The sequence below is a fragment of the Camelina sativa genome, chromosome 8 (assembly GCF_030686135.1).
Source record: "Camelina sativa cultivar CO46 ecotype springtype chromosome 8, ASM3068613v1".
Lineage (NCBI taxonomy): Eukaryota > Viridiplantae > Streptophyta > Magnoliopsida > Brassicales > Brassicaceae > Camelina > Camelina sativa.
The window spans coordinates 20,599,345-20,614,925 of record NC_141887.1 but is presented as its reverse complement, the minus strand read 5'-3'; the positions used below and the strand labels follow the sequence as shown (position 1 = coordinate 20,614,925).

Sequence of the window (15,581 nt, the reverse complement as noted above, 5' to 3'; positions counted from 1 at the left end):
TATTTTGCTTATCACTAACGGTTCATTTTCCCATTTCTTTTTGTGTTAAAGTTAAATCTCTATCTTTCGGATTGTCTTTTTGCTTACTTCACTTAACGTTTTTGTACCAGATCTCGCCGAACTCTGTATTCTTCAACCCTGCTGCTTCATCTTCGCCGCAACGTCTTCGCCGCCGTTTCATATTCGATTAAACTGAAGGTTAACTTCTTTTTTAATTCGATTTTAGACTTCTTTTTCAATTCTATTGTAGACTAATCGTATTTGTCTTCTTCTATCTTAATCTCTCGTATTCTAATTCCCCGCCAAACCTAATCTTATTTTGCAGAATGGAGGAGGCAAACAATCTAAAATTTCCTCGGTGGTTTTTCACGAAGGGTGAGGAGTCGTTCTCGTGCAAAAGCATCGGCTATTACAGCAACGATACGAAGCTGTTTGATGAACTGTACAAAGCTCTCCAACCGGATGAATGGGATGAGATTCGTAACTCTCGATTGGGTGTCTTCTTACAGTTCAACTGTCTCCAATTCGAATAGGCTTCCAGACTGGTTCACTATATGCTCAGCTTTCAGCTAGTCTGCAACAAAAAGTACGAGATATGGAGTCTGGTTGGGTCTAACCCATTAAGATTTTCTTTGAATGAGTTTGAAGCCATCACTGGACTTAACTGTGAAGATGTCGAGTCCTTGGAGAAACCACAGGTTGATGTTACAGACGAGATGGAAGAGTTTTGGGCGAAGCTTGGAGTCAGTTTAGACATTGGTCCGAGTATTAAGCAACTCGTCGCAGCATGTAAGAACGCTTACGACTGGGATAGAGAATATCGTATTAGGTTAGGTTATTTAGCCTTCTATGCTGGGTTTATAGAAGCTAGAAAACCCTCAACGCCCACCCATCTATATATGGCTAGGCTAGTCATGGATTTAGATGCATTTCTTGATTATCCATGGGGAAGAGTTACTTTCAAGAACCTCATCCATTTTGTGAAGGAGAATGACATTAACAAGAGTTACACCATAGACGGATTTGTTGAACCTCTACAGATTTGGGTATACGAATCTATGCCGGACTTTGGTAAGGAATTTGGTGATCTGTTGCCTAATAAACCAACTCCACCGTTTCTTGCTTACCGCGGTTCCCGCGGTAGAAAATATGTCAAAGAGGGCATTCTAAGACAGGTATGCATATCAGTCTATCTACTATCTTAGATTTGTCTATTAGCAACACTGTTAGTGTTAGATTTGAACAACTATATTGTTTTATATCAATTGTAGACTCGTTTCAATCACTTCAAGACCATTGGTGGCATGATTAGCCCTGTTTGGGAAGAGGATGAAGCAGATGACAAAATTGATAACATTTTGAAAGCAATGAATGGGGATTTTGGTCCATGGAAGTGGGGGAGAGGCTTGTGGGAGACGGATGGTATTCATGAATCCAACAATGCGAAGGTGAAGGTGGAGGAAAAGGGTGAGAAGAAGAGAGCCGATACATTTGATGAACCAAGTGGGAAGAGGCACTGTCCAGGTACTTCAACTGCCTTGGACTTCAATATCTTCGATTCTATTAAAGATGAGCTCGGCATATGGGGAGCGGCTCTGCTTCAAGAGATTAAGGATGGATTTAGCAGTTGCGATTTGAGGTTTGACATGCTGAATGAGAAGATTGAAAGCATTGCTTTGGATCTTACCAAAATTAAGGGAGTTGTAACTGGTAAGTCAAATGCATATACCAAACCAAATGAACAGAAGGCTCATGAAGCTACTGGGAAGAATGAAGAGCCTGTCACTCAAAAAAACGGATATGGTTAGTTCTGAACACTTGCAAATTCCTACTACGATCCCTCACAAACACAATACCAGGTATAAGGCGAAAAAAAAATAGACTTCCAGGAGTTGTCAACTTCGCAGACAAAATAACAAGTGTATCAAGTAGACTTCATTATGTGAAGTAGACTTCTTTAATCGTGTTGTCTTTGTTTGTTTTATTCGAGACTTTTAAACATATGTTGCGATTTTAGCATTATTTGTTTTCATCAATGATCATGTAACTTTTAAATCGGAATTTTCAGAACATGCTAGGTCAATCTCAGACCCTGGTCCCTTCTCCATCTGTTACTCGTACGGATAGGAAGGTGCCAAAGGGGGTCAGCTCTGAATCATCTGACACTGATTTAGACCCACCTTAGTTCCTTTGCACAGAAATTCCAACAGCAGCGGACTTGACTGCCAGAGCTAAGAAGCAAAAACCACAAGTTGAAGCGGCTATGATTGCAGCACATGGCAAGGCTGAAAGGGTTAAGAGATTGGCGTCAAGTCAGCGATCTCCATTCGTTGGTGATAACACAGCCAAGACTATCATGGGTTGTAAGTCAGCTACGTCAGCATACAATCCTTTTGATAAAGCAGACAAGAAGATGAAGAAGGTTTTGTTTGACTTCTTAAAGAAGGATCCGTAAGTCTACTACCTTTTATGTTATGTTTCAAAAATTCTACGTTTCGAGACTCTAGTAACTTATATGTTTCTAAACCATTCTTCACCCGCAGGACGTACAAGAACAAGGTTCCAGACAAATCCCGTTGCTGTCTTTGGTGGTACGAACTGTAGACAAGAACAGTGTGGCTACGAGATTCGGTAAGTCTATTAGAAAACTTCTTGTAAGATTTATGTTGACAGTCTTCACTATTATTTAACTTCGTTTTTAAATTCATGTTATTATCCAACACATGGATGCGGGTTTGAATCTATTGAGACATCGATACACACAACAGCCTGAGAGGTTTAAATTGAGTAGATTTGTCTTCCTAGACGCTATGTTCACTCATCTGTGGACATCAAAGTAGTTTTATTTTGTCAAATCTGAGCCGCATGCTAATGGATCTGGAAAACTTCTGTCGGTCGGTGCTTTCAGCTACCACGCAGGTGAGTATCCACCGTATGCTCAGTCTAACAAACAGTGCGGTTTGGAAGTGGACGACTTATACGCGCCGTTAAACGTCAAATCGACGCATTGGGTTGCTATGTGGATATCGATTCCAATGAGACACATCATGGTCTGGGACAGCATTCCCAGTGTCACAAACGATGATGAATTTGCGTCTGCTGTTGAGCCGATAGTTGTGATGGTCCCGTATGTGCTGCGGGAGTTAGCCAGCCATGAACACAAACAAATTTATTCGTACGAAAATTTCACCCATGAGCGTGTCACAAAGGAAGTGCCTCTAAATATGAAGCCAAGTGACTGTGGTGTTTTTACATTGAAGTACATAGAATGTCATGCACTCGGACTATCGTTTCCTTCTACTTTGTCTGACGCAAACATCACATGGATAAGGGAGAAGCTGGCTTGTGACTTATTTCACGAGATTGAGTGTCGTGGACCAAATGAGCAGAACTACGCCGAAGACTTTGGGCTCTATGATCCTCCCCCAATTCGGGACTAACTAAGAACTTTGTTTCCATAATTTAAAGTCTTTTTAATTATGTATGTCTTATGTATGACTTACTAGGATGATGTTTTATTTATGTTGGGGGATCTTGATATTTTGTGGGTGGGATCTTTCTTGTTTAACTCTGATGATGGGCGGTATCTTGATATTTTTTGTGGGATCCTCCTTATTAACTCTAATGTACCCAGATTATTGTTCTTGTTGTCTAGTAGTTTTATGTGGGATAGAAATAGGTATTCATTAGGCATAATAACATGAAAAATAAAAATAGGTATCCATTAGGCATAGTGACATGAAAAATATAATTATGAGTTTGTTTTTGTGGTTATTACATTAGGTAAAAATAAAATAGAAATAGAGTTTGTATGATGCTACTAGTCGTTGAAATGGACATGAAGTTTGCCCCAATCAATAGGAGGAGGAACCACACACCGTTTGACATCGCCCGCCGCAACCTCTTTCATCTCCGCTAACCTCTTGTGCTCTGCCTCGAAGTCGACAAGTTGTTGACCAACTCAGAGTTCACTAGACCATTAACAACTTGTTTATTCATTGCTCTTATAGATTCTTTAAGTACCTTGATTTCTTCTTTCTGCCGACAAATCTCATCCCTCGATTCCAATAAGCTCCGCTTTTGCCAGCCACGTGATGGTTCTTCGTCTGACCAATGGGAAAAGCCATGAACAGTACATCTGAAGAAATTTCTTCCTGGATTTGGACCAGGTATTTGTATTTGTGAATTTGTATCAGAATCTGACCCTGAAATCTAACTCATCATTCTCTATCTGATGCTATTTCATGAAGAAGAGAAGAAAATGGAATCCCCTTAGGAGAAAATAGATAATGTCGACTTGAACACGTGGAATATATCCAAAAATATTACAAAGACAAATTAATGCTACGAAAATTCCAGTTGACTTCACGATGAAGGTAACTTCTACTCTCCGTCTTCAGCAACATGAACAAATACTATTAGTATAACTGACGATATCAGCCACAAAACATTAAAAACAATGAAGTGAATGTTACTCACACAATGAGGTCGAGTATGTCCAGGCTGCCTGCATTTTGAACAAGCATATGACTTTTGTGTCTTTCTCGGCTTGGTCCCCATTTTAATTGATAGTTCTAGCCATGTAAGCCAATGAGACTTCTTTTGCCTACCAGGCTTCCGCTTCGGTACTGGAGATATACATCGGATATATGGCCCAATCGGAGCGTGCTCGACATTGGGCATGATGTTAGCCGCGTACGACGCATATACATAATCTTTTCTATAGTAAGCGTCGACCACGGTAGACATATGCCATCCAGCTGACTTGGCAGCCTTAATTGCATGTGAACATGGTATTTTCTCAACACCAAACACCCTGCATGAACAAGATTTTGCTTCTAAGTCAACCAAACAGTCATGTTGCCCACCACGAACGTGGAAACGCCAACCATCAATGCGTTCGACCACCATCATATCTGCGTAATGCTCCCTTACGGCCAATAACAACTCAACACCCCGACTAAAAGTGGTTGTCAGACTTAGTGCATCCTCTCGTCTTTTCCAATACCACCTACCTAACTTTTTCGTAATAAACTCAATGAGATATGTGATGGGATAACTTTTGGCTTTCTTTAGCATGGAGTTGATAGATTCCGCAATGTTGCTAGTCTTGATGTTGTATCTATCTCCTGGACAGTAAACTCGAGACCATAAAGATGGATCTGCCTCATTCAAGTACGCTGCAAGAGCCGGATTTACGTTAGTGAGCGAAGCCATGTAGTGGTTATAATCATCATGCGTATGCGCATATGCTGCCCTTTTCACCAAGTACATCAGTTGCTTCCCATTGAAATTAGAAATTATGTTTTGTTGAAGATGGTAATAACATATCCCTCTTGTTGCCCATGGGATAACATTGCGACATGCTTTAGCTATTGAACTGTGCCTATCTGAAACTACTACCAAAGGATATTCATTCGAGATACACTCAGTTAATTTGGTGAAAAACCAATCCCATGAAGCATCACACTCCGAGTCGACAATTCCAAAAGCAAACGGAAATATCTAAAAGTTGCCAACCTGTGCACAAGCGACTAACAGTACACCTTCATACTTGCCAGTGAGATGGGTCCCATCAACCATAATAACTCGCCTCACGTAATTGAAACCACGGATTGAAGCATCGAAAGATATGAAAAGATACTTAAACCTATGCTCGTCATCAACAACAAGGTCAACGACACTTCCCAGGTTTGACTGCTCTATTTTCCGAAGACAATAAGGCAACTTCGCTTATCCGGATTCAGCGCTTCCTCTCACATATTCTTGCGCATATTGTAAAGCCCTATACGAAGTGGTGTAATCCAAAGTCATGTCGAACATTGTCCTCATTGAATCTTCGATATGTTGTGGGACAACACCATCTACTATTCCTACCCGGTCGATGAAAAGCCTCCCAATATATTTTGAGGTGCAACACTTACGGTTAGCTACGCGGTCCACAATAGAACATGTATGCACGTTCAGATATTTGGTGACCCAAAAAGTGTTTGGATCATTCTTCATAGTGGCTACGACCCTCCATGTGCATCCTGGCACAGAGCATATTGCCACCAACCGAGACTTTGTGGACTTCTAAATTTTGTAAGAGAATTTTAACATAACAGCGGTCAAACGTACCTCAGTTATGACGTCAACTTTGCATGCAAAGCATTGAACTACTTTCAGTTGGTCTATCCAAGGATTATTTAACTGTCCATGAATACCACCAAAAACGGTTTCCCTTCTTCAGCATCTATTCCCAGGTCATCTCCATCTCCTTCGTCATCTTCATCTTCAAATTTACCGTACTCACTGTAATCAAAATCCATGTCATCAACATCATTCGGCTTCTCATCTGTATGATCAGTTTCATGACATTCTTCTGAACACTCTTCGGCACCTGGATCTACATCGTTACCAAATTCATCTATTGGCTCTCCACCGTCAACAGAACAAGAGTTGTTTAACATAATCGGATGTCCATCCATGCACTGCGTTGAGACGCAAAGGCGAACCACATTCCTATTACTAAAATCTATCAAGTTCTGAACTGATCTATCATTTGTGACATAGACAGGAGGGGTATCTTGGGGCAATTGCTGAAGCATCATCTCTATTAAGGGATACGATAACTGAACCATCTCTGTTTCTTTGCCAATCTGATAATCTTCTACAACCATTTCAACAAGCTCAGTGTATGTACAACCGTGTTGCAAAAAAAACATTATCCCACCTTTGCATCCATCCATGTCAAAATGCCAAGACCCATTTCTCGTCAGCCATACTCCAAAAACAACAGGTATTAGCGCCATTACCTGAAAGAGTAAGCAGCAGGTTAAATACTCAATAACCAAATAAGCTAAGAAAACCAAAAACATGATTGATCGAAAAGTATAATATATTATCATCGTAAAAATATACATAGGCAAGTACATAACCGATATAACACGTACGCACTAAAAAATAAAAAAAAATCTTTATAAATTTCCAATTAAAGACTATTTCAATTCTACAGACTTCACAGATAACTCCAACATTTTTATTTCCTAAATAAGTATAATTTAATAACCTAACTGCCTATGAAAACTAAAAACTTGATTTCTCCATATTTATAATATATAATCATGTCAAAAACACACAGAAGCAAATACATACCATATATCAAAGAATACAACAAGAAAATCTTTAAAATTATTCACTAATTTGCAATAAATTGGTTTTCAAATTATGACGACTTCATGTTGATGTCAACATTGTAGACATAAACTAGCCTCTACAAAGATACTTCCATTGAAGTCTATTTTGTGTGGTCTATTTTTGCAATTACAATTTAATAAAGCAGACACCGTATGTAGTTTACTAGGATAGTTGATTTCTTTTGTTATCGTCTTTTGCTAATTTTTTGGTCAGTTTTGCAATTAAAAACATATAACAGAGTAGACTTCTTAAAAAGTTTCAAAAAGTTAATTTCGACTGCAGTCTACTCTGGTTATTTTTGCAATTGACCAAACCATTGACTTTTTAGTAGACTTCTAGCTAACAGGTAGACTTCATCTATCCGTCAACTAGAAAAAGTAAACTTCGTTGTGGTTAGTTTTGCAATTGACCAAGTTTGACTTTCGCCAATTAGACTACGTATGAAGTCTCAAGGAATGTTGACTTTGTTTGCAGTCTGCCGTGGTCATTTTTGGGGTTGACCAACATTTTAATTTTTTAACAAGTAGACTTCCTTTGCAGTCAACTTATTAATTTTATATCAATAATATTACGGTCAATGATTTTATATTTTGGTCAACCCCAAAAATAGCCACTATAGAAGTCTACTATTTTATTATGCTAAGAAGACTTCATCCAGCAGTCATAACTAAAAAGTCAAGAATTTGGTCAATTGCAAAAATACACCTTAGTAGACTGCAAACAAAGTATCCATTGGAAATATTATAATACAGTCTAAACCATATTTTTTTGTTTTCAAATGAAATTAAGGAGACTGAAATTTTAGTCTACGGGCTCGAAACTCGATAAATTTTAAATTGCAAAACTGACCACATAGTAGACTTTACATGATATTATGATGGTTGGACTAACAAATGAAGTCTAATTTCGACAAAAACACAATGAAAATCACGAAATCTACCGGAAAATAACCTTACGGTGGTTGTTTCGCAATGTCAAACACCGAGGACGTCGTCTTTAGTCACCACGGAAGAAACCCAGCGCCAATTTAATCACTATCCAAGAATCATGACATATAACAAGATGAATGCACTTGCAAATTTTCTTGGATTAAAATGGAGAGGAGATGGAAGAAAATGAAGTTCTCATAGCATTGGGTGTTATTTAAGTTTACAAATTCAGGTTGTTGAAGCTTTAAGAGCTTCAAATTTGGTTGTTCATGGTTGTTAGAAAATTGATGGTGGTGGCATAACCGTAAATAAAAGAAGAAGATGAGGATATGGATGTAATAAACATTTTCACAAGAAATTCAAATAAATCACAAATAATGGTATTTTTGTGAATACAATGAACACATAAGGATTTATTTGGGAGAAAGCAGCAAATGTTGGAGAGAGCGGCAAATGTTGGAGAGAGAAAAAGAGATGGTTAATTTTGAAATTGACTCAAGTTAGGGGTCTAACTTTGCAAACATCCCAAATATCAATACAAACTTATTTAGTGTCTTAATGTCTTATGCAAAAGAAAAAATGAATTAGATAAGTAGAAGAAAAACTACTGTCCGGAAGCTTGACCTTCCTTTGTTGTCTTGTACATTTCATCTATCACACTCTGTTCAATAACGCCAATAGAAAGTGATATTAAAAGCTAAATCTTTAAAAGCTTGATAAAGCCTAATGTTTTAATATTACCTGATAGTATTTGAGCAATTGAGGCCTCTTCTTTTTGTAGGTTGGTGTAAGAAGGTCTCTTTCCATGTCGAAAGCAACTGGTTCTAGATGAACAGCTTTAATGATCTCAAAACCCTTCAACTACAAATGCATAGAGTTAAAAACCAAAAGAAAGTTCCAAATAAAGAGGAGAAAGAGAAAAATAAGAAAACCTTTTTCTCTTTAGCTGTTTTAACGAGCTCGCCAAGTATGAATGCTTTTGCCTTTGCGTTTTGGCAGATGGAGTTGAAGTCTCCATTCACTCCATTCTCCACGGCCCATCGTTCAAGAGTTTGCTGGGCCGGGTTAGCAACTGCGACAAGGAAAGACTCAAAGCTGTTTCCATACACCCATACCTAAAAAAAAAAAAAAAAAAATTGATGAAACTTTATGCTGATGAGACGTAGACTAATATATATGTGACATCATCGACTACACTCACTGTCAAATTGGCTTTGAGTTGAAACCCGTACACTAACAATTATAAAGACTAGGCTACAATGAATATAACTTACTGAATCAATAGCTTCTACTTGACTGTAGATATTTTCTAAATTCTCAACTGCGACATACTCTCCTTGCGCGAGTTTGAATATGTTCTTTTTCCGGTCAATTATCTTCATGCTTCCATTTGGTTGCCACTCACCAACATCACCTGGTGAAATATACATAGTAAAATAAGGTAAAGACTAAAGAAGAACTGACATTGACAATGATAGCAAATCAAACTCATCAAAATGTTGTGGTTTTTTTTAATAACCTGTGTGCAACCAGCCATCAATAAGAACTTCTTTTGTGAGGTCTTCACGTTTGTAGTACCCGGAAAACAAAGTGTTTCCACGGATGCAGATTTCGCCACGGGGAGTACTTCCAAGAGCATCGTAATTCATTTCCGGGACAGATTCTAGGCGTATATCCACGTTTGGCACCGGTGGACCAACTGTTCCAAGCATGTCTAGTTCGTCTGGGAACGTTGCAAAAGTTCCAGCACAGCTCTCGGTTAGACCTACCGACAAGAAAAAATCATAAGTTAAGACATTGTTATCTCTAAGTGAATCTCTTTTGGGTATAGAGGTTTACCATATCCTTGTAGAACATGACAACATGCCACAACTCTAAGAAATGATTCTATGTGACTAGCAAGAGGAGCTGCTCCAGATAGAATAATCCTCACATTGCCTCCAAGTCCTTGTTTAACCTTGAGAGAATTTACGTAAAAGAGTTAAGAGAGTCTCAAAAGAGTTTCTGATGTTTTTTTGAAATTATATTACTTACCTTGTTGAATACAAGTTTGTCACAAAATGGAGCTGCAGCCACATGAGACTGTCCCTTCTTCATATTTCCAAATTTACTGAAAACGATCGAGTGTGTTAGATATCTATATGCATTTAAGGTCAGGTTTAAGTGACAAAGAAAAGGACTTACTAGGAGAAAGCAACATCAAACACCTTCTTTTTGAAAAAACCACCACCAGATAGTTTCTGCTGGAGTCCTGTTGGAGATAACAGATTACATAAGTGGTTGAAAGGATATACCAATTATATTATGCTCTAATTAACTGAATGGAAATATATTTTTACGAGAACTCAGTAATGATTACCTGTGTATACACGATCTAGGACACGAGGAACGGCACAAAAAATACTTGGTTTTAGCTCACCAAGGTCTTCAATCAACAATTTGACATCCTGAGGACATGAGGTAGAAATATTATGTACAAAAAAATAATCATGTACTTGGAAGCTTAGATTTGAGACTCACCCCTCGCCAGAAACCAATAGAACCACCTACTTGAATAACACATTCTTCGATAGCCCGGTCAAAGACGTGCGCAAGAGGAAGATAAGAAATATACACATCCTTCTCAGATATCTGTTTTGTTTTGCAAAACTCAATGTAACTTAAAACTTTAAAAATTGCTGCTTCAGTGTGAATCATGATAAATGGAAAGAAACTCACGGTTGCCTTAACATTCTCAAGGAAATGCATCACTCCAGTAGTTATAGTAACAATGCTTTCGTTCGAAATCAGAACTCCCTTCGGATCACCAGTGGTTCCACTCGTATACATAATCGTGCATATGTCGCTTTGCTTTTTAACGGGGAGATCATATTCTTTACCTTCACCCTGTCACAGATAACCACAATAGAAATATATTTCAAATCATATTATATGTAATGATCATTTTCAATCACATTTATATGTAATAATCAAATTTTATGTAATGATCCTACCAGCTTCAAAAACTCATCCCAAGAATGTATTACCAACCCCAATTTTTCAGCTTCTTCTTTCTCTTCCGGTTTGACACCGCCAAAGCTCACAACAGCTTCATTTGTAATTTGTATTATTAGCATCACAACTATTTTAAAACGAAAAAGGTGAATGATTCACTTAGTATTACTCACTCTTCAGATATTTTGTTGAGTTTGGACAAGTCTTAAAAATCTGACAGCCAAAAAGAAAGATACATTTAAAATCTTCAGAATAGTTAAAATGTAAAAGCCTATCTCTGGAGTTAGTATATACTATATATAGCCTATAAGTGAAAGCTACCTCAGGGATCTTCTTCTCCTCCACAAACGCAATCGAAACCTCTGCATGTGAAATAATGAATTCCACAGCACCAGCGCCTGTGTTCAAAAACCGGACTGTCTGTTAATACACTAGATATAGAAGACTCAAAAGAGCAGGATCATCAAAAGACACGATAAATATAACGACAGGTGCATTTATATACCTAATGTATCGTATAAAGGGACACAATAGAGGCCATGTGCATTACAAGCCTGCATTACAAGTGCACCATTAATCAAGTCAAAGTAAAAGAACATCAAAGATATTAGCAAAGTTTAGACGTTCCACATACCTCCATGCTAATGATCCACTCAGTACAATTTATACCATAGATACCACATTTTTCTCCCTAGCATTTCCACATATCAGAACATAAGATACAAACTTAAGGCACGATATTACATTGGAAGATGTATAAAAATTAAAACACGTAAATATGAATTTTAACCTCCTGAATCCCACAACTACGTAGAGAATTCCCAAGTTTTAAGACGATATCATATACTTCTTTGTATGTTTTCCACACGTACTTCCCTGCCTACATATTGATAAAACTATCAACTCAAAACACACAACATCTTATACTAAAAACTCCAATAAAAATAAAATAAAAAATAAGATAAAACACCTTCCCGTTCACAATCTCACGGCGACCAAGCATTCGATTGTTTGGATATTTCTCAACAGCCGTGCTGCAAGAAGAAACACACGATATATAGAAAAAAAAAACATTTATTAATTAAAGATTCTCACTAGAAGTCCAACATTCATCCATATCGAGCCACTAAGTAAACTAACAAAATGCTTCTTACTAAACATGATTTTTTTCCCCCAAGATCCATAATCGATACACGTTTATCACAATCACAACCACTTGTTTGAAAAAGTTAATGCAACAATCATGGATGAAAGCATTTTTTTGGGATTAAAACATTATTAAAAGAAAAATCGTTCAAAATATATAACAATAATGCAGTAAGAAAAACTAATGGCATGAACACATTATTTATCGTGAAAACATAAAAAGAGACGAGATTCTGACCGGAAAATATCCCAACAGCTTTGGATTCCGTCGATGGGATTTGGGAAACCATTCTTGGCAAAAGTACTACGATAAACAGGGCCAACAGAGGGGTTTCCATCGGTGGCTTCCTTAGCCGCCTCCACCTCAAAAATGAATCTCTTCTGCGACGTCATTTTTCTCTCTTGTTCTCTCGGGTACAAACAAAAATTTTTTTATGACCAATTGCTATTTGCTATATTTGAATAAAAACTATGTGATTGAGTGACGTTGTGGCTTAAGAACCGGTAGTGATAAGAGCACCATCTCCAATTTTAACTCCAAAAATAGAATAATAAATAGTGTTACTCTTTGTCCAGAAAAAAGAAATAGTGGTACTCCAAATTTGGAGTAACACACAATTCATTAATAGCTATTTTAAGAATGAAACTTATTTCATTAAAAAGGTGATTCTTCAAATTTGATATGTTTCTGTTTTGTACGTAAATGCTTTAGTTTTATACTTCAACTTATCTCCAAAGAAATTTAGTATCTTAGTTAGTTAAAATTTAAAATGCAATAAAGAAACATAATATAAGTGTTTAACTAAATAAACTTATACAAAATATTACTGAAATATCTTTTTATGTAAATAAAATTATGTTGCAAATTCATTGAAATATTGTTAAAATAAATGGTATGGTGTTATTTTTTTATTTATGGTTTTAGAATTATACTATGCTTTTTTCTACTTGATTTAATTTTTCTACTCGAAAAATCTCGTTAGTTTTATAATCATATTGTATATGTTTTTTTTTTGTACTTATCTAATATATATATATATATATATATGGACATCCCATATTACATATTAAACCCATACATACATGTTACAGTTTTGAGTTTAAATATATAAATCTTAACCTATAAAATAAATTGTAAAATAAATGAGTAGATTAAACTAGTCCATCAAATCTTGAACCCAAATAAATTTGGATTGGGGTAGAATACTAGAATCAGATTAGCTTTTGCACCAACTTACTTTGCATTTTAACTCCTATACGAGGAAAACAATCCAAAGATTGAAACTTGGCATCGTAGGAATAGAAGAGTCACGCTAAGGCCAGCAAGCCCATCACTAGAGTAGTTTTACTCATACAGAACTGTTTTTTGTTTCTTTGCAAATTTCTATTAAAGTTTTTTTTTTTTTGGTAAATGACTTTCTACGAAAGTGCGAAGTTTTCATTACAAGAATTGGTGCGTTTAATCAATTATACAACACGTACGGTGTTATGGAAACGTCTCTTCGAGATGTGAAGGGCTTAGTTATATTTACAAGCCTATTCACTTGTAATTATATCATTATCCAGTTACGTTTTTTCTTTATAAAATTCAAATATCAAACATATTTATTATGTTATGAATTATGCTAAGAACAAATTCAATGATTGGAGTATCACATTGCACTAGGGTTCCAATTTTATTTTGTTTTCTGCTTGATATATCATATTTACAGATGTTTGATATTGTAGTTTAATTTGGAATACGGCTAATCATTTTCAGATTTGAAATTATATCTAAAGACTACCTAAAACTCCTTCCAATTGTAATCATATATATAAAAGTAAGGTTTTGGTCTCTCCTTATTGGTTGATTTTCATTTAATACTTTTTTTATAATTTTTTATTTGATTTCTAATTGTTTAATTGCTTTAAATAATATTTAAGATCCAATTAACACAATACATTTAATTCATACATTAAAATAAAATTATAACTGAAAATAAAAGAAATTATGCATTAATCATATTCCACCACTCAATATTATTCAAACACAATAAATAATATTTGTAACTCCAATAATTCTAAATGTAATCTTGCATCAATTTTTATCATATAAATAAGTATTGCCTCATTCTCTCATATTGACATTTTTTACTTTCTCATTTTCACATTCTCTCATTCTCTTCCACAATTTCTCAAATCATTTTTTGTTTTTTTTTTTTATGTTTTCAATTTCTTATTTTTGTTGTATGGGTTACAAAAAACCAAATGAAATATCATTGTAAATTTTTAATGCTAAATTTTAATTTTAGAGACTACATAATATATATATATATATATATATATATATATATTACATTGTTTTTATATTTAAAGATTCATCTTCATTATCTAATTTGGATTATCATCTTATAAGTAATCATTCTCTCCTCCTCTCTCACCAATATCAAATGTTGTTATATATAATATGTGTTGTAAGAGTTTGATTCTATATTTTAATTTAGAAAGTATTATATATAATTAACATTGTTTTCAATTTTTATTTTATTTCTATAAAAAGAAAATATTTCTTTTATATTTCTTGCCTTTCTAATCTATTCATATTTATTTTTAAAATTTCCATAGCTAAATTTAAATTCTTATATGTTGGTTTTTAAAAAAAAATCAAGTTTATTTGAGAATCTGTTTTTAAAAGGTTTATCTTCATTATCTATTTTAGATTAGCATCTTATAAGTCATTATTTTAAAATACCATTAACTAAATGCTCTAAAGATGAAACCATTAGTATGAAATCTAGCACTATAAATTATATTGATGAGTGAAAAACAAAACAAAAAACAAAAAGATGGAAGTTATTCTTGGGGTTTTAAAAAATCTTTAGATTGAAGTTCATATAATTTAAAAAAAAAAAACTAATTTAGTTTGTCACTTCAAAAGTAATATTTTCAATTTGGAATATTATGTGTGAGTGTTGAGTTATATCAACAAAACAATCAAAAAGTGTAAGTTTAAATTTTGATTGAGCCACTTGGTATTCCTTTTCTTTTAAGTCAAAAATAAATTAAAATATTTATTTATAATTAACCACTTTTAAAGGCATTTAACTCCATTTAACTCTACATTTAACTCAAATGTAACTCCTACCCAATAATTTTACATTCATCTCCAACTAATATATTTATCTTTCAAGAAAAAATGTTTTTGGTAAAATTTTAATATTTTTTAATTATTTTAATTGCTTTAAACTTTGAAATGAGGAATATTCTATATACAATAATTTTATACGTATACTAAATTTTTTGATAATTTTATTTGATTCAATTTTACTATACTACAGTCTTATGTTTACATGG

The 15,581-nt window shown here is 35.1% G+C and overlaps 1 protein-coding gene and 2 pseudogenes across 1 annotated transcript; 1 reads left to right on the top strand and 2 right to left on the bottom strand.

Moving 5' to 3' along the window:
- The first annotated feature begins 326 nt into the window (after nucleotides 1-326).
- On the top strand, nucleotides 327-3,440 carry LOC147940242 (uncharacterized; annotated as a pseudogene).
- A 380-nt stretch (nucleotides 3,441-3,820) lies between these two features.
- Nucleotides 3,821-5,832, bottom strand: LOC147940241 (uncharacterized; annotated as a pseudogene).
- A 2,732-nt stretch (nucleotides 5,833-8,564) lies between these two features.
- LOC104707388 (long chain acyl-CoA synthetase 5-like) lies at nucleotides 8,565-12,798 on the bottom strand. The gene is made up of 19 exons (XM_010423730.2): nucleotides 12,487-12,798; nucleotides 12,073-12,136; nucleotides 11,893-11,982; nucleotides 11,737-11,793; nucleotides 11,608-11,656; nucleotides 11,424-11,500; nucleotides 11,276-11,315; nucleotides 11,102-11,196; nucleotides 10,827-10,994; nucleotides 10,629-10,739; nucleotides 10,468-10,555; nucleotides 10,293-10,359; nucleotides 10,143-10,218; nucleotides 9,948-10,065; nucleotides 9,628-9,873; nucleotides 9,383-9,522; nucleotides 9,041-9,223; nucleotides 8,850-8,969; nucleotides 8,565-8,769 (listed from the first exon to the last, which is right to left on the bottom strand). The coding sequence occupies exons 1-19, from the start codon at nucleotides 12,639-12,641 to the stop codon at nucleotides 8,713-8,715; spliced, it is 2,001 nt and encodes a 666-aa protein (XP_010422032.1). The 5' UTR covers nucleotides 12,642-12,798; the 3' UTR covers nucleotides 8,565-8,712.
- Nucleotides 12,799-15,581: the final 2,783 nt, after the last annotated feature.

Bases quoted from the DNA above. Each gene is read 5' to 3' on its own strand.
- LOC104707388 (XM_010423730.2), bottom strand. From the start codon at position 12,641: ATGACGTCGCAGAAGAGATTCATTTTTGAGGTGGAGGCGGCTAAGGAA. The intron at 11,657-11,736 runs GTATGTGGAACG...CTTGTAATGCAG, and splicing joins AGTGGATCATTAGCATGGAG to GCTTGTAATGCACATGGCCT. The intron at 8,970-9,040 runs GTTTTCTTATTT...ATGCATTTGTAG, and splicing joins AAACAGCTAAAGAGAAAAAG to TTGAAGGGTTTTGAGATCAT.